At 46.9% G+C, this 25,094-nt stretch overlaps 2 protein-coding genes across 2 annotated transcripts in view; one reads left to right on the forward strand and one right to left on the reverse strand.

Annotated features, from left to right (window-relative positions):
- The window catches only part of CAPN12 (calpain 12), a 49,432-nt gene extending 46,223 nt beyond the window's left edge, over positions 1–3,209 (reverse strand). Inside the window, exons 1-2 of the mRNA XM_084814927.1 lie at positions 2,887–3,209; positions 1,523–1,598 (exon numbers count right to left, since the gene is read on the reverse strand). Of these exons, the coding sequence (XP_084671053.1) occupies positions 1,523–1,598; positions 2,887–3,144 (334 nt within the window). The 5' untranslated portion in view covers positions 3,145–3,209. The remainder of the gene's footprint in view (positions 1–1,522; positions 1,599–2,886) is intronic.
- Positions 3,210–19,126: 15,917 nt separating this feature from the next.
- The window catches only part of EHD2 (EH domain containing 2), a 39,668-nt gene continuing 33,700 nt past the window's right edge, over positions 19,127–25,094 (forward strand). The window contains exon 1 of the mRNA XM_084814929.1: positions 19,127–20,075. Within this exon, the coding sequence (XP_084671055.1) occupies positions 19,678–20,075 (398 nt within the window). The 5' untranslated portion in view covers positions 19,127–19,677. The remainder of the gene's footprint in view (positions 20,076–25,094) is intronic.

The following is a 25,094-nucleotide window of genomic DNA, read 5'->3' on the forward strand; positions in this document are numbered from 1 at the left end:
CTCCTTTGTAAACGTAGGCAACTAGCATATAGCTTTCCTCTTTTCTTTGCCACATGAGTAACAAAATCATTGGTTTATCTGAGTTATTAAATTTTATGTATTCTGATCACAGCATATGGGTTTTCTTAGTGCAGCTTTTGTTTGTTGGTTTTGCAGATTATGCGCAGCCTTGGAAAAAAGATCAGGTTGGGACCTTTTTTGCTGCCCCTGCTCCTGTACCTTTAACAGCAACCACACAGAGAAAAAACATGTGCAGGAAATGTTGCTTCCCGTCATTTCACCACTATGCCAAGAGAAGCTTTATCTACTGAATTTCTAACTGTTATTAGGGGCAATCTACATTACAACTTTAAACTGGTTTCAGACCTGTTTTTAGTGATTACAGCTACCAAATACAGGAATTCTGGGAATTGTAGCTCTAGGAAGAGGGGCCGCTTGGGCAGGGGACAGGGGTCTCTAGCAAAGAATTCTCAGTAACCTCATGAAACTGCAGGATCCCTTTAGATAAACCGGTTTGAAACCAGTTTAAAGTTGTAATGTAGATTGGCTAGATTTCTAACAGCTAAAGGCACAGGAGCAGGACTAGGGGGAGAAAGGCAACATTATAATGATATGATTGCTCATATTTATAGGATTTATGATAGTCACAGGGGGTTGTAGATCTACCTCCTCATATTTGTACACTGAGGCCACTTCCTACGCCCCAAACGTAAACTCATTATCACATGTGGATACCACTTCCCCACAGAACCCTGGAGACGGTGGCTTTGTGAGGATGCCAGCAAAGATTGCTAGCCCTGTCATGGCCACAAACTACATATCCCAGCATTCCTTGGGGGAAGCCGTATCTGTTAAACTGGTTTCTATTAGTGGAATAGATTAGATAGTGACTCCAGAGGGTAAAGGTTGGCACTTAAAAAAAAAACTCTGTTCCTAACATGCAAACATTTAGCAGGCAAAGCTTTTACTGGGGTGGAGATGTAGTGCTATTAGAGGCACAGGAGCAGTGCCAACAAAAAAGGTGGCAACCCTAATTTGAATTAATAACAAAATCAAGAAGATGCTGATGGAATAGTGGATTTATGGTTGATACTGCTGTGAGTAACTCCGCCGCAGAGCTCCTCCACTGTATAATTCTGTGTGTGAGGCAGAAATTCAATAGGTGAAGTTTTCCCCAATGTGGAGATTCAGTGATGGTGCCAGCTTCACCTGTTGGATTTCTGTCCTACAACTGTCAAAGGCATAGGAGCCCTGCCAGGAAATAGGGCGATAAACCTAATAGGAACCTAGGAAGCTGCCTTACACTGAGTCAGACCATCGGCCCAACTAGTCTGGTATTGTCAACGCTGACAGGCAGCAGCTCTGCAGAGTTTCCGTCAGGAGTTTTTCCAGCCCTGCCTGGAGATGCCGGGGATCGAACCAGGGACCTTCTGCATGCAGAGCAGGGGCTCTAGCACTCATCTGTGGACCCTCCCATAGTGAACCAATGAGATACAGGGAAGGAGACCAGATGAAATCTTACCCAGTCGCCCCTGGCAGACGTCAGTCCGATTCATTCCTTCATGAATAAAGCGGGGGAACCTGGGCTTGCAGATGTCCTGGAAAGACAGTACAAAGGTGTCTCTCACCCTGTGTGTGAGTTTTAAAAAGATTTTCTTTCTTTTCTTAATTTTCCAACTGCCATGACTGACATACAAACAAAAAAGAAAAGAAAATTGCATCAAGGTCTAAACATGTGTAAGATTACCCCCTACAAAAATTGTTTCCATTTTGTCTATTGCTCTTCTTTATTTACACGAGCAAAAATGTGGGGGCAACAAAAATGGAAGCAACAGGGATATTTCCGGAATTAATTTATTTTTCATTTCTTCCACTTCTTTAACATGCATAAAAAGGGATTGTCTGTTTTTCACCTCCAAATAAAATTTGTTCAATTAATTGTGAACATTTCCCCATTGCTTCCATACTTACCCATAAGCTCAGAGGCTCCCTCCGAATACAGCACCACAGTTCTTAATTGAGTTTCTTCTTAATAGTTATGCATACTTTCTTCTCCCCGTGCCTCTTGAACAAGTCTCAGGGGTTGTTGTTGTTTTGGCAAGACTTGTCCTTTTTTCTTAATAACATTTGTGAACTTTTTCCTTTCTTTTTCTGCTGCCAGTCCTGATTTTGCTACTAGTCCTGGTGGATCTATGCTACCTCCAGTATCAGAGGCAATATGCCTATGCACACCAGTTGCTGGGGAACATGGGTGAGAGGGTGCTGTTGCACTCATGTCCTGCTTGTGGGTTTCCCGTGAGCAGCTGGTTGGCCACTGTGAGAAGAGAATGCTGGACAAGGTAGAGCCTTGGCCTGGTCTAGCAGGGCTCTTCTTATGTTCTTATGGAGTGCAGGCAGGAGTTGCCATTGTGCCAGATCTTTTGAATCAATTATTATGGGAAGGATTTGGAAAAAATAATTTTGTTTTGACATTGCTATCATTTTTATAGTACTCATTCTACCCATAATTACATGTACCTGAGACCATCATTTGCTTGCTTGCTTGTTCTTTTTAATTTGCCTGATCACTGGATGGAGGTTTAACTGCTGGGGGGTAATTAAATTTGTAAAAATATCTTCACTTACGTTTGTGCTCAGACAGAAATTATTAACATCAGCGTTTACCGCTGACAACTATGCTGGCTTGATTTATTTATCTGTTTCTAAACAATACCTGGCCACCTGGTGGTCCGGGTGTGGAGACCCATCTCTGAGTTTTTTCACATCTACCTTACCCATGATGCCACACTGACTGGTTTTACCCAGCCTGCTTTTCTTGGGAACTGCTTCTGATAAAATGTAACACAGATACAAAACAAAAATACCTTATTCTTATTCTTAACCTACCTTTGGCCTCTTCCAAACCACCCCCCGGATCGCCTCAGAGCTGGGCCCCAGCTCACTATATCCAAGCGACTCAGAGCAGGGTCTGAATTCGAAGTCGCTGAAGAGGCACCTCTGTTGCAGACATTGGCGCTTCAGTTCCCCATAGTTCTGCGACCAGGAGGCTATGACCCGGGCAGCTCCCTTGACACTGGAGTCCTTTCTGAGGCGAACGGTGATCCCGGAGTGATCCATGGCCGAGCCAAGCTGTGGCTGTACCATTCACTTGGGCTGCTTTATAGAGTGCAGGGAGGACGTGCACAGGTGACCTCATCCCACTAAGAACCTGTTCGTGCCAGGTGGGAGCTAGCTGAAAGAGTTTCACTTTTGGACTTGGGTTCAGGGATGCTACAATTAACCCTTTCCTGCATGGTTCCAAGAAGGAGCCAGAGTTCATGAGTCCTTTAGCAATGTATCTTGGGGTCCTGTAATCTGGCATCATGATGGGTTGCCAGCTTTTCTCTTTTCTTTTTTTTACCGGCCCAGCTCCTTTGCATTTAAGAATACCTTGACACACAGACGTTTGATGTCTGAAGCATTTTCTAGGTTAGAGATGCTCTTCTGGGGGAAAGTGAATATATCTTGCTTAATTTCCATAGGAGACGGCACAGGAGAAGGGCCAGTATATTAAAAAAAAAAGAAAAGAAAAGTTGGCAACTCCAGATATAGTGCTGGCTTTAGGCAATTTTGCATCTCAAGCAAAATTTAAAATGACCCCTCAGCTCACCTCCCTTGTCACTCTGAATGAGAGCTTATTTGGTTTAAAATGCAACAGAGAGACAGAGATTGGAAAGTGGAACTGACTCTGCAAACTGCTACCTAAAGCAACTGCTTTAAATTACTTCATGGGGCAGCCTTTTCTCCCATTTTATAGATCATGGAACTGAGGGTGAAAGAGTATGGTTTGCCAAAAGCCACCTGTGGAGCCCACGGATGAATGTTTCAAAGGATAATATAGATGGATGTTCACGTAAGATGTTTTATATACGATGTTTTACAGATGTGGCATTTGTAACACAACTGGCCTTTTCCCTCAAAATCAAAAAGAAGACAATCCGTTTCTATCTTAGCATTTAGCTCGGCTGTTAGAGAGTTAAGTCACCCGTACTTTCATTCTCATCCTTACTTTATAAGGCCATAAAAACATTGTAATATTTTACCAACCTCTGAGGAAGTATCAGGCCACCTGTTGTGGAGCAAACATTTGGTATTTCAGCCTCAGGTTTTGTAGCAGGCATTTGGTTGAATAAGCAGAAATGAAAAACAAGGGGGGATGCTGCTGTCTCTTCAACCTCATATGCTGTATGGGACTACAATAAATATATCCTCTCTAGTTAACCCCATTGTCGTGTCCCGTCCCCCCGGTGCTTTGCATTGTCTCTTTTGGGGTTCCCTGTTTTGTTGAATAAGCCAGGTACTTTGAGTTGGGAAGTGTTAAAACAATTCTAACCTATTAGGTATCGCCAGTGAAGGCTGGTGGCTCCGCTGTGAGTGGGGCAGCGAATCCGCTCCGGGTTTCAGTCAGAACCAGTCAGAGCTCTAAAGGAGCTGTCCCAGGTGCTCTGCAGCGGAGCCAGCAACCTCCCCTGAGTATCGCTCCCTGGGGGCTCCCAAAATACCAGCCTCCGCCTCAGTGCCAGCTCCAGAGTTCTGAAGGACCTTGGGCAAGACACCTTCAGCACCCCCCCTCCTTTACTGGCTGTCTTTCCACTGGCATTGTCACCAGCAGCTATTGCCCCTCTTCCTCTTTCTCATCACTGCTACCGCGGGCTCGCTTTGAAAGGCAGAATCATAGCATTGTAGGGCTGGAAGGGGCCCATAAAACCATCGAGTCCAACCCCCTGCTCAACGCAGGAGTCCAAGTCAGAGCATCCCTGACTGTCACTGAGAAAGTAGGCAGTGGCATCCTCCACGCCTCCTTCTCACCAGCACTGTTGTCTGGCCAGAGCAAGTTGCAATGGTGAAGAGGAGGAGCACGTCCAGGGGGCTCTTGTCAGGGGGCTCCTGCCGGGATGTGGGCCCTTGGCAGGTGCCTGACCATGCTTACCCTTTACACCAGCCCTGCTCTGCCTCCTGATTCACCCAGATCCATCTGGCTTTGCTCAAGAAAGTTGTTCTTCCATCAAGCCAAAAGCTGACAGTCCTAAAAAGGACCACCTTGGGAGGACAAAGCAATACCATCAGCTTAGCTTAGAACTGGCCTCTTGTTTGAGCCCGTAGGTTTGAGGGGACTCAGAGCAAACAAGGACCCAGATCCCACATTTGCCATTCCAACATGTTGGAAAGGAGGTCAATGTGGAAGGGGGCCAGGAATCCCAAGTGGGTAGATAGGGCTAGGGAAAAGGTGAACACACAGTTGGAGCAGATGGTGGCGTTGGGCAAAAGAACCTCAGTTCTCCATCAAATACGCACTGACCACACTTTACTTTTTAATTTAGTTTATTGAACACTTATATCAAAATATTATTTCTATTGGAAATGATCATGGCAGCTTATAATAATACAACAAGGCCAAACAATAATGTCACAAATCATAGAATCATAGAATAGTAGGGTTGGAAGGGGCCTACAAGGCCATCGAGTCCAACCCCTGCTCAATGCAGGAATCCAAGTCAGAGCATCAAATCACTTAAAACATTTTAAAAAATAGTGATATTATGTTTATTAATAATCCACAGATCTTCAAATTCAACCCCCCCCCCTCCAAACACACACAAATATGTGAGGGGGAATGAAACACAAAAATACAAAGAAATCCAGTAAGAATACTTTTTTATTATTAAAAATACAAACAAGATTGAGGCAGAATTAAAACAACCAGTATTGCATAAAAAATTTGCAGAAGTTGCTTATGAATCTTTGTAGCCTGGAATACAAACATTGCAATCAATTTACTTACGTAAAATAGTGTTATCCATGGCTAGGAAGGCTGTACAAAATACCTTCCTAGGAAGGGAGCAATCAACGGACAATTAACAGTGCAATTCTATGGTCCCTAGACAATGGTCTGTTCTACATGAGACTTTTAACCCATCACCTTACCAAGGCTTCTGCTTCGGGATCCTTTGTGGGATTAAGTTCAGATCCTTTACATGAGCTTCTTTCGGCGGGGTGTCTTTCTCTCCTTTCTATATGTTCCAATACATAACCACTAGGTGGTGCTGTGGTATAGTGGAATTGCACAACTACACTAGGGTTTCAGTCCACCATTGTCAAATATCCCAGACTTTCCCCAATTAAAAAAGCAATGCAAGAATGGTTGGAAAGAACAGGAGGCCTTGGAGGATGACAACATTGTGTGAAGCACCCACAATTACCATGAGTAAGAAATCACAAGTGCACAATAAATGCCTTGTGTAGAAAGGCTCAATGTCCCAGGGGCCATAGTTTTGTTCAGAGAAACCACTCGAAGGCCATAGACAGAGCTCCGACCTTGGCGAGTTTTTCTAACATTGCTCCTGCCTCCTCCCAGCTACCACGGAGATTTCTGTGGCGGCTCCCTCTACAAGCCTGGAATGTCAACGCTGTAAAGGGAGGTAGAAAACATAGAATCATAGAATAGTAAGGTTGGAAGGGGACTATAAGACCATCAAGTCCAACCCCCTGCTCAGTGCAGGAATCCAAGTCAGAGCATCCCTAACAGATGGCTGTCCAGCCTTGTTTTGAATGCTTCCAGCGTGGGAGAGCCCACTACCTCCCTAGGTCATTGGTTCCACTGTCGTATTGCTTTAACATTCAGGAAGTTTTTCCTGATGTTCAGCCGGAATCTGGCTTCCTGTAACTTGAACCCATTATTCCGTGTCCTGCATTCTGGGATGATCGAGAAGAGATCCTGGCCTTCCTCTCTGTGACAACCTTTCACGTACTTGAAGAGTGCTATCCTGTCTCCCCTCAGTCTTCTCTTCTCAAGGCTAAACATGCCCAGTTCTTTCAGTCTCTCTTCATAGGGCTTTGTTTCCAGTCCCCTGATCATCCTTGTTGCCCTCCTCTGAACCCTCTCCACCTTGTCTGCATCCTTCTTAAAGTGTGGTGCCCAGAACAGTACTCCAGATGAGGCTAACCAGTGCTGAGTAGAAGGGAACTAGTACTTGCCGCGATTTGGAAGCGATGCTTCTATTAATGCAGCCCAAAAGAGCATTTGCCATTTTTGCAGCCACATCACGTTGTTGGCTTATATTCAGCTTGTGATCTACAACAATTCCAAGATCCTTCTCGCTTGTAGTGTTGTTGAGCCCGTATCCCCCATCATGTAACTGTGCATTTGGTTTCTTTTTCCTACTAGTGCAGAACTTGGCATTTATCACTATTAAATTTAATTCTGTTGTTTTCTGCTCAGCACTCCAGTCTATCAAGATCACCTTGAATTTTTTTTCTGTCTTCCTAAGTATTAGCTATCCCACCCAATTTTGTGTCATCTGTAAATTTGATCAGCATTCCCTGCACCTCCTCCTCCAAGTCATTAATAAAAATGTTGAAGAGCACTGGGCCCAGGACTAAGCCCTGCGGTACCCCACTTGTTACCTCTCCCCAGTTGGAGAAGATCCCATTGAGAAGCACAAAACACAGCTGGAAAACCAAGTCTACAGGACAGAGGTGGGGGACTTCTTTCAGCCTGAGAAGTCCATTTCAGAGGAGCTCTTGGCTGACGGGAGATGCATTTCATTGGTGGGTGGGGCAGTGGAAGCTGGTGGCTCTGATGTCAGTGGGGTCGGGAATCCATTCCTGGTTTCAGTCAGAACTCTAAAGAAGCTATTCTTTGTGAAGCACCTTGGATAGCTCCTTTAGAGTTCTGACTGGTTCTGACTGAAACCCAGAGCAGATTCACCGTCCCACTGAGATCAGAGCCACCAGCCTCCACTGGGGTGGGAACAAAATCCCAGCCTATTGTAGCTTAAAGCAACTAGGGCCTTAGGAGAAGCACTTCAGCCTTTTAGAACTGGAACCCAAGGAGTGCCAAATTTCACCCGGGAACCAGCGATTCAGTTGCCTCGGGCCGTAACACACAAGAGATTTCCCATAATCCAGAAAGGCTAAAAGAAATGGAGGCCTTGTCTCAAAGTACACGACATTCATCCTGTGTAGTTTTTCTCTTCACATGTTCTTCTTTTGCCAAGAACAGCCATTTGGGCTGCAACGCTAGGCGGGCATGATGGGGTGGAGGGGTGAGGGGGAGAAAACCCCTTCTGCCTCCAGGTTGCCCTCCAGCCCCCAGCTTCAAGCTGTTCCTAGCCAGACATGATTAAACTACTTGCCAATAAAACAACTCAGTTATATTTGCCCTGCCCAACAGTGTCAGTTACTTTGACTTAAAAAAAAAAACCTATAAGGGACATTTTTCTTGGAACTGGAGTAAATTCTACAAGGCCTGCAATAGCTTTTGGACTAAGTCAACATTTTAACCCAGATAAATCAGATTGTTTCCCTGGATGAGTGCCAACAAAGGATTGCTGATTCTTTGGAACTTGTAATCGTACAATTTAGATATATTTGCCTATTAAAAAACAGTGTGTTGGTGCCCTCCTTGTTTCCAAGGCCTGCTAGATTTTAGAGCAGCTTTCCCCAACCTTCTGCCCTCCAGGGTGTTGTGGGCTTCAACTCTCACCCGCTGCAGTATGGCAACGGTCAGGAATGCTGGGAGTTGTAGTCCAAAACATCTGGAGGGCACCAGGTTGTGGAAGGCTACCCTAGGGCAATGAAGAGGAAGCCCTGTGTCCCCTTTTCCCCACCAGCATTTAACAAATAAAAAAACAAGAGTCATGCAAGACAAACTGGGCCTCAGGCAAAATTTGCAAGACAGCTGCATTTGCGTTAGGATGCAAAACCCAGGAAATCTTCCATTGTCCCTACAGTTTAAGAGTACCCAGCATTCTGAGCTACTTGGTGGCTTACTTCAGCACCTTACATTTTGGGTCACAATATAGTCAATTAATCAGTTAGGTAACTGATTAAAAATCTTCTGATTGAGTCTATAAATCTTGTAATTACTTCATTGGGCAGTAGACTTTTTTGTAAGATGTAAGTACTGCCTTAACTTATCGCCTGGGTAGCTGCCCCCTGCAAGGTTCCCACAGGCTAACATGTTTGTACTGTATTAGTAGTTGTCATTTAGAAGTATTCTTACTGTAGTTTGCCTGTGTTTATGGCAGTTTGTCCATTGTGGTCTTTGGACTGCCAGCACCACTTTGATTGGCCCTTTACTTCTGCTCTGAGATACTGCTTTCTTTATCTGCTGCTCCTGGGTTTTTGTTGTGACAGCCATGGGGCAGGACTCAGGGGAAGGTTCAGTGTCTAGGGGGGTTTCTCCATGACAATGGAAGGAGAAGTGAATGGAGGATTACCTGGATTTTTTTCCCAAGGGATTGGTTTGATGCAGTTGTGTCTGTGGATTTTTTTCCCCAAGGGATTGGTTTGATGCAGTTGTGTCTGCGCAGGGCTCCACAGCGAGTGCACCGCACCAGTATAAGTCACTTCACAGAAGATACTTCCGGTTGGGTGGGGGGAGTGAACATCATCTGACTGGCAGGGGCTGCTCAACCAGTAAGAGAGGCTCCCCCCTCCAGGATCTCCCCTGCTTTCTCCTTCGATAAAACCTTGGGAGGTTTCCTCCAGTGTCTTGCCAAAAATCACTCTCCTTCTCTCCCCTCACTCCCATATTCAGTACTTCCTTAAACCAACAGTCATCACAGGAACACCGCATTCCCCCTTACCTTGAAGCTGCCCAAACTGCAGACAATCTCATTCTCTCCCCCCGGCATTACTTCCTTCCTTAAAAAAACAATCATTATAGGAATACAGTGTTCCCGCTACCCTGCTGCGATCAATCTAAGCTTCAAAGCTTTGACATTAAGGCTCTCTAAATGTGTTATTTTGATTCACGGGAATCTCTGTAACTTCGGGAGTGTGCATTTCAGGAACAAGCCTCACTGACCACAATAGGAGCTACTTCTGAGTAGACACACATATGTTTGTGCTGGGAAAGACAGGAAGGGGAAACAGATGGGAAACCAGCCCCCTTTCTAACCCAATGCTGCACAGGAACGAAGGGGAGAATTAGTTACTTCCAAAGGGAATAAACCAAATAATGGAGAATCGCAGCTTCAGAAAAGCGCTTTGCAGCCTTTAGGGAAATAGTGCTTTAAAATGTGCTATTTCAAGTAAGGACAATCTTTGCAAATGCTGGTGTGCGCATTCAGGGGGCAAGCCTCATTGACCGCAGTGGGAGTTATTTATGAGTAGACACTAATTGGCTTGTGCTGGGAAACACAGGGACAGGAAACACCCCTTGACCGGGATCACGATGAAAACCACACCCCTGGGCAGGGCTGGCACACCCAAGGTAAATGTGGGGGGTGGGGCACACAACAACTGTACCATGGAGAACCCGACTTAAAGAAAAGAACCGGACTTCAAGCAGTCTCAGGAAATCCAATTTCCTGAGGGTGACTGCTGGATGGCCAGGGTGGTCTCCAGGGTGGCTGCTGGATGGCCACAACGTCATGTATTCCTAACGACCGCCAAACACAGCCAGCTCAGAGTAAACCACTGGTGGAGACACCCCCTAGGGCAGGGATGGGCAACTCCAGGGGTCGGAGGCCACATTGCCCCCCTCCGGAACCCACTGGGGGCAGCACCCCTCCCTTGCTAAAATGGCCACTGACACTGGTGGAATTGCCACTGAATTTGGGCAAATAGTGGCAATTTTGCAAGAAAATAATATGTGTGAGGAGCAGACACCTTGTTTACAAGCAGAATCGCTCACCTAGGAGCATGATTCTGCTTCCAAACTAGGCATGCACTTTCCATGTGCCTTGTTCTCTTGCAAAAGCACTATTTTTTTGCTGCCACCACAGCGAATTTGGCTTTCGATGGGGGGCCACAGGGAGCCCGCAGGCTGTGTGTTGCCCATGCCTAGTCTAGGGAGTTCTGATTGAAACCCTGAGTGGATTCACCACCCCGCTGACATCGGAGCCACCAGCCTCTGATCACATGCTCAGCCCTAAGACATCATCCACTTCCAGTCCCGCCCCCCACAAGCTTCCTTGTTTCAGCAGAAAAGCCAACTGCTAAAAACCAGCAAAAGGTTAACAGTGACAGCAAAATTAAAGGTGTTTAAAAGCCTGTGTAAATAACAAGGTCTTTGGTGCCTGAAGACCATTACGTTTGGCGCCTGGAAAGTCTCTCTGAAGAGAGCTTTCCATAAACAGGGCACAGCAGCAGAAGGGATCCTTTCTCTGCTCTCTGTGCGCATCGCTCATGGGATGTCCGATGGGGGCAAGGGCAGAGATGAGCCTTGGATGATGAGCTTAATAGTTGGGCTGGTTCATGTGGCGGAAAGAAGTCCTTCAGACAAAAGAATACTATGCCAATAATTACCAGTGCCAGCTCCAGGTTTCTGAGGGCCCTTGGGCAAGACACCCTCAGTGGGCCCCCTCCCTCAGCAAGTCTGCCTTCTCACTGCCATGGTCACCAGCACTCTTGCTCCTCCTCCTCTTTCTCATCATGGCTCCCACTGGCTTGCTTGACAGGGAGAGAGCCAAGGAGCAAGCAGGCTGTGGCATCTGATTGGCCTCCTCATCACCACCACTGTTGTCTGGCCAGAACAAGAGGCAAGTTGCAATGGTGAAGATTAGAAGCAACTCCAGGGTTATGGGTCCCAGGGTTATGGGATAGGTGCCCAGTCATGCCTATCTTAATGCTGACCCTGATCATTATGACAGGAGAATTATTTCCTGTTTTCTACATGAAGCTCTTAATCCGCTGTATCTACTTTCCATTTTGTTACAGAATTTAGATCTGAGCACTACACGAAGAGCGTTTCCTTTCCTGCTTTTCCTCTACATAACCCCTAGGTGGCACTGCGGTAAAGCAGAATAGAAGAAATATACAAGCAGAAGCAGCACTTTCATAGAATCATAGAGTAGTAGGGCTGGAAGGGGCCTATAAGACCATCGAGTCCAATCCCCTGCTCAATGCAGGAATCCAAGTCAGAGCATCCCTGACAGATAGCTGTCCAACCTCATCTTGAATGCCTCCAGTGTGGGAGAGCCCACTACCTCCCTTTCTTTTGCTTTCACTAAATGCCACGTTTTCCCTGCTCTAAAAAACCTTGCCGAAATTGCTGGTTACACACAGAAGTGAAACTGGAGGCTCACAGCAGCGTCTATAGAACCTGTAAACAAACATGAGTAGGGAATGGCAAGTGCACGATAAATCCCTCATGTAGAAAAGTCCTTTGTTTGTTTGATTTCATTCCTTCCTTAAGCGGAGCTGGTGCAATCTTGTCCTCAAGGGATCGGCAAAGAGTCGAGATTAACAATTGCCTAATGGAGTTTGCTGTGTGGGTTTGCAAGGATTAAGGATGGTCTCTCTCCACGTTCGGGGGTTGGCACCTGCAGGTCTCTTGTTCAGAGCTCAGAACAAAATACAGTGGAACAACATCCATTCTCCCACCTCCAAGCTTTTTGCTTCTGTTTCCCTTGAGCTGTGATGGGACATTTTGGTTTAGAGCCTCCTTCAGTGATGAGCACTGGAGACTTCTAGGGTTGCCAACCAACCAGGAGAAACAACAACAACAACACACAACTTGGCTGGTTTTGTTTCGCCGTTGGGCTTGTTGCCAGAATAGCAAGGGGCAAAACGCCATTGCCCCCCTCCCCACATGCACTCATACACTTAAAAAAAACTGATCATCTTCGGTGAAGGGAAACCTTTTATAGAATCATAGAATAGTAGGGTTGGAAGGGGCCTACAAGGCCATCGAGTCCAACCCCCTGCTCAATGCAGGAATCCAAGTCAGAGCATCCCTGACAAATGGTCAGGGATGCAACCCAACTATGCTGCGCTGCAACCCAACAAAAAGTGATCAACTCCAGCCACCTTCACTCCGAACCTTCTTCAGGCTCTGCCCCCAGACCGAAAGGGGATCCACTACTTCAGGCCCCACCACAAGTTTCCATTTCAGTGATGGGCAACCCTATGGAGTGCACCACCTGTGCCCCCCAGGCCTTATGTATGCTCCCCCATGGCTTCCCTGACCTCCTCACTGTTGGGTGCCATAACACTCCCTTCTCCACGATGTGATATACAGCAAGGGTGCTGTACCTCAGGCCACAGGCCAAATCTCGATCCAGCCCTCTGGTGTTCCCCAGATGGGCACCCCTTCCCCTGGCCCTTCCCCAAACTACCAGTCGTATGGCAGTCTCCCATCTTTTGAGCAGTTCTCTCCCCATTCTGAAAGGTTGACATGCCTCTCCTAAGGCTGAGTTATTGGCAGTAAAAGCTTGAAGCTGAAATATTATGGTATGTTTGGCCCCGCCCCTTTTGCCTTTGGCTTCCCCTGTCACTGGGATGTGGCCCCCGAGAGCTTCCCCAAAATGGAATTCAGCGCTTGGGTTGAAAGGGGTTCTGCACCCTGGTATACATGGATAGCGTGTATTGTGCAGGCGAGAAGGGTTGCATTTGTGTCGAGGGCACTGTCAGGAATGAATCTGAGCGTGTAGAGATGTCTGGCAGCTCAGATTCAGATTCAGAAACAGCAGGAGGCACCCTCCCTAGTGAGCTCAGATAGATCAAGACTTTCTTTCCGAGACCCTGACACGCAGACGGCCCAGCCTGAATGCCCCCTGCTTTCCTCCATCTCGAGAACCCAGTTTTCGTCGGAGGAGGAGGAGAGCGAGGGGCGTGACTTGAGGGACGCTAGGATCTGTCGCAGAGCAAAGTGGGAAAAGCTAGAGGAAGGGCGTAGAGGTGCCTCCAGGCTGGCCCCTTCTGGAAGCCAACATAGGAGGGAACCGCCCTAAGGGCGAAGCCTTCATCCCTGTGAAGCCAGTCTGGCCGATAAGTTCTTGCCCAGACTGCTGGCCACTCCTCTAACTTCCACTCCGTCTCCTCTGCTGATATTCGTAGATGTGTGGATTAGCGGTTTCATTGCAGTCTGAGAGTTCCCTAGAATCTGCATTTGTGGAGAAGCGAGAGTCGTTAGCTGATAAAGAAGTGTCGCTCGAAGCCTTGTTTCCTGGAGTGTGTTGATCGCGGAGGGAGAGGACTACAGAACGTGGCAGGCGCTGTCTTGGTGTCAGTTTGCTCCCACATGTCTTGTAGAGCTGCCAGCCTCTCAGCCTGCCACTGCAGCTACATCTTTAACAGAAGCTTGATGCGCAGACATTGGCACGTGGCTGCGTTTCTCCTTACGGAGTGTGAAAATCTTCACCTGCTGATTCCTGCATGTTGAGCTGCTATTAAAAGGCCGCTATTAGGTAATGTGCCCCTTCATGGATCACTGCCTTGTTGTGGCGAAGGGGCTTGCGTAACTCAGTGAAGCCATAAGCTATGCCGTGCAGGGCCACCCAAGACGGACAGGTCATGGCGGAGAGTTCTGACAAAATGTGGTCCACTGGAGAAGGAAATGGCAACCCACTCCAGTATTCTTGCCAAGAAAACCCCATGGAACGTATCACAAGGCTAAAAGAGATGACGCCGGAAGATGAGCCCCTCAGGTCGGAAGGTGTCCAATATACTACTGGGGAAGAACAGAGGGAATTTCCAGGTAGCGCCAGAAAGAGTGAAGCCGCTGGGCCAAAGCCGAAAGGACACTCAGCTGTGGATGTGTCTGGTGGTGAAAAGAAAGTCCGATGCTGTAAAGAACAATATTGTTTAGGAACCTGGAATGTAAGATCAATGAATCAAGGTGGTCAAACATGAGATGGCAAGATTGAACATCGACATCTTGGGAATCAGTGAACTAAAATGGACAGGCATGGGCGAATTTAATTCAGGTAACCATCATATCTACTACTGTGGGCAAGAATCCCTTAGAAGAAATGGAGTAGCACTCATAGTCAACAAAATGGTGGGAAAAGCAGTACTGGGGTACAATCTTAAAAATGATAGAATAATCTCAGTATGAATCCAAGGCAAACCATTCAACATCACAGTAATTCAAGTCCATGCCCCAACCACAGATGCCGAAGGAGGTTGATTGGTTCTATGAAGACCTACACCACCTTCTAGAAGTAACACAAAAAAAAGATGTCCTCTTCATCATAGGGGATTGGAATGCTAAAGCAGGAAGTCAAGATATCACTGGGATAACAGGCAAGCATGGCCTTGGTGTACAAAAGGAAGCAGGACAAAGGCTAATAGAGTTTTGCCAAGAGAACACGCTGATCATAGCAAACACTCTTTTCCAACAACACAAGAGGCAACTCTACACATGGACATCACCAGATGGTCAATATCGAAATCAGATTGATTATGTACTTTGCAGCCAAAGATGGAGAAGCTCCATACAGTCGGTAAAAACAAGACCTGGAGCTGACTGTGGCTCAGATCATGAGCTTCTTATCGCAAAATTTTGGCTTAAATTGAAGAAAGTAGGGAAAACCACTAAACCATTCAGGTATGACCTAAATCATATCCCTTATGAATATACAGTAGAGGTGAGGAATAGATTTAAGGGATTAGACCTGATAGAGTGCCTGAGGAACTATGGACGGAGGTCCGTAACATTGTTCAGGAGGCAGCAACTCAATCCACTCCAAAGAAAAAGAAATGCAAGAAAGCAAAGTGGCTGTCTGATGACGCCTTACAAGTAGCTGAGGAAAGAAGGGAAGCGAAAAGCAAGGCAGAAAGGGGAAGATATATCCAACTGAATGCAGAGTTCCAGAGAATAGCAAGGAGAGACAAGAAGGCCTTCTTAAATGAACAATGCAACGAAATTGAGGAAAACAACAGAATGGGAAAGACTAGAGATCTCTTCAAGAAAATCGGAGATATCAAGGGAATGTTTTGTGCAAAGACGGGCATGATAAAGGATAAAGAAGGCAGGGACCTAACAGAAGCAGATGAGATTAAGAAGAGGTGGCAAGAATACACAGAAGAACTATACAGGAAAGATCTTAATGTCCCTGATAGCCATGATAGTGCAGTCACTGACCTTGAGCCGGACATCCTAGAGAGTGAAGTCAAGTGGGCCTTAGGAAGCATTACTAACAACAAAGCTAGTGGAGATGACAGTATTCCAGCTGAGCTATTTAAAATCCTAAAAGATGATGCTGTTAAAGTGCTGCACTGAATATGCCAACAAATTTGGAACACTCAACAGTGGCCACAAGACTGGAAAAGGTCAGTTTACATTCCAATTCCAAAGAAGGGCAACGCCAAAGAGTGTTCAAACTACCGTACAATTGCGCTCATTTCACATGCCAGCAAGGTGATGCTCAAAATCCTACAATCTAGGCTTCAGCAGTATGCGAACCGAGAACTACCGGAAGTACAAGCTGGGTTTCGAAAAGGCAGAGGAACTAGAGATCAAATCACCAACATTCGCTGGATCATGGAGAAAGCAAGAGAATTCCAGAAAAATGTCTATTTCTGCTTCATTGACTACGCTAAAGCCTTGGATTGTGTGGATCACAACAAACTGTGGCAAATTCTTAAAGAGACGGGGGTACCAAACCACCTTACCTGTCTCCTGAGAAACCTGTACGACGGTCAAGAAGCAACAGTAAGAACCAGACATGGAACAACCGATTGGTTCCAAATTGGGAAAGGAGTACGACAAGGCTGCATATTGTCACCCTGCTTATTTAACTTATTTGTAGAGTACATCATGAGAAACGCCGGGTTGGATGAATCACAGGTCGGAATTAAGATTGCTGGGAGAATTATCAACAACCTCAGATATGCAGATGATACCACCCTAATGGCAGAAAGCGAAGAGGATCTAAAGAGCCTCTTGCTGAGGGTGAAAGAGGAGAGTGCAAAAGCTGGTTTGAAACTCAACATTAAAAAAACGAAGATCATGGCATCTGGCCCCATCACTTCCTGGCATATGGAAGGGGAAGAAATGGAAGCAGTGACAGATTTTATTTTCTTGGGCTCCAAGAGCACCTCAGACGGTGACTGTAGCCATGAAATTAAAAGACACCTGCTCCTTGGGAGGAAAGCTATGGCAAATCTAGACAGCATAGTAAGAAGCAGAGACATCACCTTGCTGACAAAGGTCCATCTAATCAAAGCTATGGTTTTCCCGGTAGTAACATATGGCTGTGAGAGCTGAACTATAAGGAAGGCTGAGCGCCAAAAAATGGATGCTTTCGAACTGTGGTGCTGAGTCCCCTGGACTGCAAGGAGGTCAAATCAGTCCATCCTAAAGGAAATCAACCCTGAGTGCTCATTGGAAGGACAGATACTGAAGCTGAAGCTCAAATATTTTGGCCACCTAATGCGAAGAGAAAATTATCTGGAAAAGACCCTGATGCTGGGAACGACTGAAGGCAAAAGGAGAAGGGGACGGCAGGGGATGAGATGGCTAGATAGCATCACTGATGCAATGAATATGGACTTGAGCACGCTCTGGGAGAGAGCGCAGGACAGGAAGGCCTGGCGTACTATCGTCCATGGGGTCACGAAGAATCAGACATGACTGAACGACTGAACAACAACAATTAGGTAATGTCAGTGGAGATATGAAAGCAATATAGAGCCTTTCTACATGAGGCTTTTATTGTGCACTCCTGATTTCTCTTTCACAGTAGTTTTCGGGTCCTTGACACAACGTCGTCATCCTCCAGGACCTCTCTCACTCTTTGCAACCAATTCCCTGGCTATTTTTAGATCGAGGACAGTGGTATTATTTAGAAATGGCAGAATGAGAATTCTCATGTAACTGTGCAATTCTGCTATACCACAGCACCACCTAGCGGTTGTGTAATGGAATATATAGAAAAGCAGAGAAAGAACCCCCCCGGTGTGGGGGGGAATGTGTAAAGGAGCTAATCTTAATCCCACAAAGAACATGTGTAAAGCCTCGGTGAAGGTGTGGGTTAAAAGCCTCATGCAGAAAAGCCTATAGGAGGATGGGTTGCCAACCTTCTTCTAGCAGAACCCGCTGTGTGCTTTTGAAAGGTGAGTGACAGACGAGCAAGCGAGAAGGGCACCATTTCCTATCAGTGCACCTCCATGCTGGCTAGAGCTACAATTCCCACATTGGTGTCTGTCAAACTGCTTTCAAAAGCATGATTTTGCCAGAACAGAAAATCCAGAACAAAAAGGGTATGTATGTATGTATGCATTTATCATTTCTATACCTCCCAACAGTCAAAGCTCTCTTCAGTGAGATAAGGCAAGCTCCTGTCCCAGCAGTCCCTGATACATTGGGCATGGCTCTAAGATAGCAATAAGCTGGCTCTAGACTTGTGTGGCCAACTTTGACTGGAATACCTGTGGCCCAAGACCAGTGTCCCATAAGAGTTCAGGCATAACACATCTCTGTTGAGCGTGTCAGTGTTGAGAACAGAGGCGGCACTGGGCTGGGTCAGATGCAGATCCTGTTCGTCCAACACTCTTTGCAAAAATCTCGGCAGCTAGAAGATGCTAGGTCAGGGGTGGGCAACATGCAGCCCCCACTGCACCGCCAACAAAATGGCAGTTTGCCACCAAATTCTGGAGGTGTACTGCTATGGAGGCTTAAAAGTTACAAATTTAGCTTGAAAACCAGGTAATTCTGTCTCTTTCAAGCCTCCATAGCAGTTTGCTGCTGAAATTTGGCAGCAAACCCCTGGAATTTTTTGCTGCTGCTGCTTTGCTGCCACTGAATCCTGTTGGTAGCAACAGTGCAGCTCTTGGGGTGGGGTGGGGTGGGGTGGGGTGGGGTGGGGAAGTGGCCCTGGACCTTCTGAGGCTGCCCACCTCTGGTCATGGTCCACTGGTGCACTGCAGTCTATCATCCTGTCCTGAGTCACTCCTATATGGTGGGAAAGGAAACCCATCCTCCCACTACAATCATGTTGGCCTTACTTTTCCTCTCTGGACCACATGGTGGCATCAGAGGCCTTCATTTGCCAAACCCACATTCTTGCAACTTTGAAGAGGGAGGAAAATGTGCATCATTTTTTGCGCATTACTTCTTCTCAAGTTCTGGGCCATCCCAGCCTCCCCCTCCCTTCCTGGATCATTCACATTAATGTATTCTGCCCCCTGCCGCTTGGCAGCCAGGCGTCTTGACAGCCAGTGTCTCTTCCAAACGGGAGTCCTCCTCAGATGCTCCTTGGGAGCCCAGAAGGGTGGGAAGCGGCAGCATTTCCACAAACAAACAACCAGGAGGGGTTTTCCATCTGAAACTGACATTGGCCCGTGTGTTCCACGCCCCACCTTGGCCTGCACCACACTGTGTCTTGGCATGCGGCCTCTTCCCACAGCATTTGGAGAACAAAGTGACGTCTTCTATCCAAAGACAGAAGAAACCCAGTGATTCCCACACAGGAGTATTTCTTTCCAATCTGGTTCCTTTAAGTCCAGTGGCAAAGTGAATCCTGTGATTTTTGTGCCTGAATCTCAGATAATAAGGGAGTTTAGAGCCAGAAGAATTTGTTGACTCCTGCAGAAGAGATTCTCTTTCTCTTGGAATCTACTGAACTAAGCTCTTGACCTCCCGTCAAGATCTGGACTAACCTACCCAAGTCTCATTGATTCAGAAGATCTATGGACGCCACCCAAAGGATCTGTTATATCATTTGATCTCAGGTCTTGAAAGGATTAGAGACCTCTAAACTCACTGGATACTAAGGTGTTTGGATGAGATTTTTGGGCCTTCCCCGTTTTTGTCAATCTGGTTCTCTAAAAGGCCTCTCCATCCAAACATTCATCTCCAGCCAAGGTTTTCCCCTCCCTGTTCTTGTTTTCACCTCTGATTCCTCCAATTAGACTTTATTTCCAAGGGAGTGGGCCTTGTGCCATTCACTTAGAGCCGCCAACATGTTCAGCTGGATGAAGAAGAACGAGAAGAAGACCCCTGAGGTGATCCGCACGGTTACCGAGGGTCTGAAGGACCTCTACAAGAGGAAGCTGCTGCCGGTGGAGGAGTTCTACCGGTTCCACGATTTCCATTCGCCGGCCCTGGAGGATGCCGACTTTGACAACAAGCCCATGGTGCTGGTGGTGGGCCAATACTCCACCGGCAAGACCACCTTCATCAAGTACCTGCTGGAGCAAGACATCCCCGGGAGCCGCATTGGGCCGGAGCCCACCACCGACTCCTTCATCGCTGTCATGCATGGTGAAACGGAGGGGATCATACCAGGCAACGCTCTCATCGTGGACCCCAAAAAACCCTTCCGAAAACTCAACCCCTTCGGAAACACCTTTCTGAACCGGTGAGTGCCCCAAACTGGGCCCATATTTTCCATATTTTCTGGCCTTTGCGTGCATTGCGTTCTTTGGTGAGGCTAAGATTAGTGACAAGGGGATCTAGAGTGGTGCTTGCAAACCTTTTCAGACCTGGGACCCAACTTTGTTAACCTACAGAACAGGGCTGTTGCTCAGTGGGTTGAGCCCCTGCTTCGCGTATAGAAGGTCCCAGGTTCGATCCTCAGTACCTCCAGGTAGGGCTGGAAAAACTCCTCCCTGAAACCCTGGAGAGCCGTTGCTGCCAGTCACTGTTGGCAGTGCTGGGCTAGATGGACCGATGGTCTGCCTCAGTATAAGGCAGCTTCCTGATATGCAACGTGGCACTAAATTTTTCTTTTTTTACCATATATGACCATCTTGTGTGTGTGTGTGTGAGTGTGTGTGTGTGTGTGTGTGTGCGAGCACACATGCGCGCTGACCAGATGCAGAGCTCCTCTAGCTATCTACTGGGCTTGAGGTGGCATACATGGTTCTTCTCCCCCCACCCCACCCTTTTATCCTTACAACAACCCTGTGAGGTAGGATGGGCCGAAAGATAGTAACTGCCCAGAGATCAGCCAGTGAGCTCCAGGACTGAGTGAGGATTTGAGCCCAGGTCTCCCAAGAGTCCTAATTGGACACTCTAACCACTACACCATGCTGACTTTCCACTGTGCCTTTAATAGCAAATCTGAATGGTTTTTAAACATAGGAAATGACATCCATTCCTTAAAAATAAAGAACAGAGTAGGCAGAAGGTGGGATTTCAGCAAGTGCAGCTTATCTTGCCAGTGAAGAGAGAAGCTGCACCAGCCCAAAGTCCCCCTTCTATGCAACTATTAAAGGCAGAGGAGCCCTAGTCTTCCTTTGCATCTGATCATCTTCTTCCTCTATCTTCCTTTTCATCTTCTCTTAAAAACAACAAGCAAACAAAAAGAAAATGTTGGTTGTTCCACTGGTGTGACCCACCGTAGGTCAGCACCAGGCCCACTTCTGGGCCCCCTTGACCCACCCACTGAAGCTAAGTGGTCTAGTGGCGGGGCGGGGGGGGGGGAGGGACTAGCCAGAACATAATAGTAGCCTGGGTTTAACCCTTGAGAATTGGAATGGAATTATAATGCCTCTTCTCATTCGGCGGTGTTTCTAAGAAAGAACCACCATACAACCCCTGTGATTGCCTTTTTCTAGAGTTCTTACTCTTCCCCATTAGACGTACAGTGCCTAACAGCTGTGTGACACGCAGAAATCCAACAGACAATGACATCCATGACATGACATGACACTGGCATGCTGGAAAAGCTTTGCCTCTTGAACTTATTATTATTTATTATTTTATTATTTATTACATTTCTATAACACCCAATTGCCAAAGCTATTGGTTTACAAAGATTAAAAACATTAAAAGTACAGCACACAGAGATTAAAAGCCATTTGCATACAAAATACACAAACAGACAATATACACAAGAGAACATATATCTAAGACAACTTCAAACAAGCAATCTCAAGCAAACAACCATAACCATAAGACAATCCAGGATCAATTAAAACTTATCATTTGCTGCCAAATGCCTGGGAGAAAAGTCTTAACCCGGTGCCGAAAAGATAACAATGATGGCACCAGGCAGGCCTCGTTGGGGAGATCATTCTATAATTTAGGGGCCACCACCAAGAAGGCCCTCTCCCTTGTTGCAGTCTTCCAAGCTTCCCTCAGAGTAGACAGAGGAGAGCCTTAGATGTTGAGCGTAGTGTATGGGTAGGTTCGTGTCAGGAGAGGTGCTCTGTCAGGTATTGTGGTCCCAAGCCATGTAAGGCTTTATAGGTTAAAACCAGCACCCTGAATTGGGCTCAGAAACATACAGGCAGCCAGTGCAAGCAGGCCAGAGTCAGTCTTATATGTTCAGACCTTCTCATTCCCATTATCAACTGGCTGCCGCATTTTGCACGACCTGCAGCTTCTGAACCATCTTCAAAGGCAGCCCCACATTGCAGTAATCTAACTTGGAGGTTACCAGAGCACAGACAACTGAAGCCAGGTTATCCCTGTCCAGATAGGGGCGTAGCCTGGCCACCAACCGAAGTTGGTAGAAGGCACTCAGTGCCACTGCCGCCACCTGAGTGTCAAGTGACAAAGATGGCTCAAGGAGAACCCCCAATCTACGAACCTGCTCCGTCAAGGGGAGGGCAGCCCCACGCTTATGCCTGTCCTGCAGCTTTTAAAGCAGTGGGGGGCAACGTCTGGGGGCCAATTCCCCCCGGAGACCATTGAGGCCACACCCCTGCCGCCGCCGTGCTGAATTTGCTGCCGAAGGCTTCCAGGAGCATGATTTCGCTCCCTGTGCACCTTGTTTTACAGCAAAATGGGGAGGGGGGTTTGCGGCTGCTTCTGTCGCTGCAGCTGTAGCAGATCTAGTGGTGGTGACAGCAGCAGCGGCGGCGGGAGAGGGGAGGCTGGGGCTGCACAAAAGGCCAGGGGGATGCATGTGGCTCACAGGTTGTATGTGGCCCACCCCTGTTTTAAAGGTACAAGAAGAACCCTCCAAACAAAACAGGAAATGTATCCCACCCCTAAACTTAAAAGCAATAAACCCATTGAGATAGGCAAGCTGGTGAAGACAGACAATATACAAAAATATCTGGCAATATTATTTTACCGATTCAAACTAAAAATATACGTTAAAAGACAACAGAGGAAAATGCAATACTGTTGTGCCATAATATCCTTCAGTTCCAGGAGTAACCAGTACCAGAAATACCAAACGCATTTCGGCCTCAGACCTTCGTCAGTGGTCTGGAACATAAAAATGGTCCTGTATGTCAAAAGGTATATGAGAAGAACCTACCAGCAAATCATCAGTGGCACCATTAGGGTAGGACCCTGGGGCAGACGTCCAGGGTCCCACCCAGCTGAATGAGCAGTAGGGCCCCCAAACACATCAGGGTGGCTTATCACATTTGAAGTAATACTTGTTACCATCTAGAGGAGGTTCGGGAAGTGTGAGACCATTAGCTCCAGCACCTAAAATTACCTAAATGTACCACTGAAGCTGCCCCTCTTCTCAGTTACCACCCTGTGCTAGGGTTGGACAGACTAGAGTGCACCTTTAGTTGTGGCACAGAAGAGAAAATTCTGCAAGGATGGTGTCTTTTTTGTCACCTTGGCAGGAAAAGTATTTAAGATTCTCCCTCTTAAAGGTGCAGAACCCATCTTGTGGATCTGCATTTAGGAAAAGGAAATAAAAAGCACAGGTATAAGATGGGGGTTATCTGGCTTGGCAATAGTACTTGTGAAAAGGATCTTGGAGCTGGAGTTGATCAGAAGCTCGATATGTGAGGGAGCAGTGTGATGTGGCTGCAAAAAAGGTGAATGCAATTGTAGGTTGCATCAGTAGAAGTATAGTTTCAAAATCATGGGAAGTGATAGTTCCACTCTACTCTGCCCTGGTCAGATTTCATCTCAAATACTGTGTCTAGTTCTGGACACCACACCTTAAGAAGGATTCAGATAAAATGGAATGACTTCAGAGAAGGGCAACAAAGATGAACAGGGGACTTGAAATTAAGTCCTATGAGGAAAGATTGAAGGTATTGGGTATGTTTAGCCTTGAGAAGAGAAGACTGAGGGGGGATATCACTTTTCAAGTACCTAAAGGGTTGTCATACAGAAGAGGGCCGTAACCTGTTCTCTGTCATCCAAGACTGTAGGACACCTCCATCCAAGTAGCTTCATATAAAGGCAGTAAAACAATACCCAGATCAGTGGAGGCTGGTGGCTCCAATGTCAGTGGGGCAGTAAATCCAGCGCTGTAAAGGAGCTCTGACTGATTCTGACTGAAACCCAGTGCGGATTTATTGCCCCACTGACATTCGAGCCACCAGCCTCCACTGACCCAGATATCAGTGTTCCTACCTAATAACATCCAGGACTCTTGGCTTCCAAGGCCACTCCCCATTCCTGAGCTCCCAGAACTTGTCAAGTCCCCCTCCCCTCCTTTTGGCATTGTGTTGCAGATGCTGTCCAGCCCTCTGCCAGAAATCCGGTTGCAGCAGGGAGGGCATGGCAAGGAATGCAGGGGGCACCTGTTTCCACCTTCCCTGCTCTCTGGCGTGGGGAGGAGAGGGACTGGCGCTCTTGTGGGACCGGGGGAGCAGAATGTGAGCCAAGCTCTCTGGAACGTGGTCGGGCTCTTGGTGCCAGGATGTCCTGGTAACACCCCAGCTCCTCAGTGCCTGGAAAGAAATCCGCTGTCCAGATGTGCTTTGCTTTGGGGAAAGGAGGGAGCTTGTGGGGTGGCCAGATGCAAAAGAACATGAACCACCTGCGCCTGTAATACTTGTACAGGCATGGTGTAGACAGACAAGCACAGCAAACATCCATATAAGTGGTCTGCTTTTGTTGACGTTTATGTATAATTCTTAGAAAGCTGGATGGATGGATGGATGGATGGATAGATAGATAGATAGACAGACAGACAGACAGACAGACAGATAGACGGGCAGGCGGGCAGGCACTGAAATTGATATATTCACATTTATGTCACTACACTTTGTTCTTTTCCTCTTTTTTGTTTTGTTGAAATTTTACCACCACCATCCCAATTAATTTAAACAATGACAAAGATCGACAACAAAAGCCAGGCACCTCAGAGGGAGGAGAATGGTGTGACCTTTACCCCTACACGGCCTTATTTAGAGCCCACTTGCTTTACGTAGATTTGTCAACCTCCCTTCATCTTTTGGGAAGGCCCAGTGTTACACAGAGAGGCCTGGGTAAACAAGCAGGATTTGAACCCAGACTTTCTGTTTCAACAGAGGGTCACCAGACTCAATACAGATTGAGGCTCTTGTGCCAATTTGCAAAAATTTCAGCAGCTTCTTCAGGCAAGTGGCAGAAATGTCTGTTGTTGAAGTTACTGATCTGGAAGACCCCATGCCATAAAGTTTACTGGCTAGAGCGGCTCCTGCTCTTTTTTAGAAGCCAAATGCTGGGCCCCCAGTGGGATGAA

This window comes from Heloderma suspectum, chromosome 10 (genome assembly GCF_057233095.1).
Source record: "Heloderma suspectum isolate Gila_16-S chromosome 10, 16-S_ref, whole genome shotgun sequence".
NCBI lineage: Eukaryota > Metazoa > Chordata > Lepidosauria > Squamata > Helodermatidae > Heloderma > Heloderma suspectum.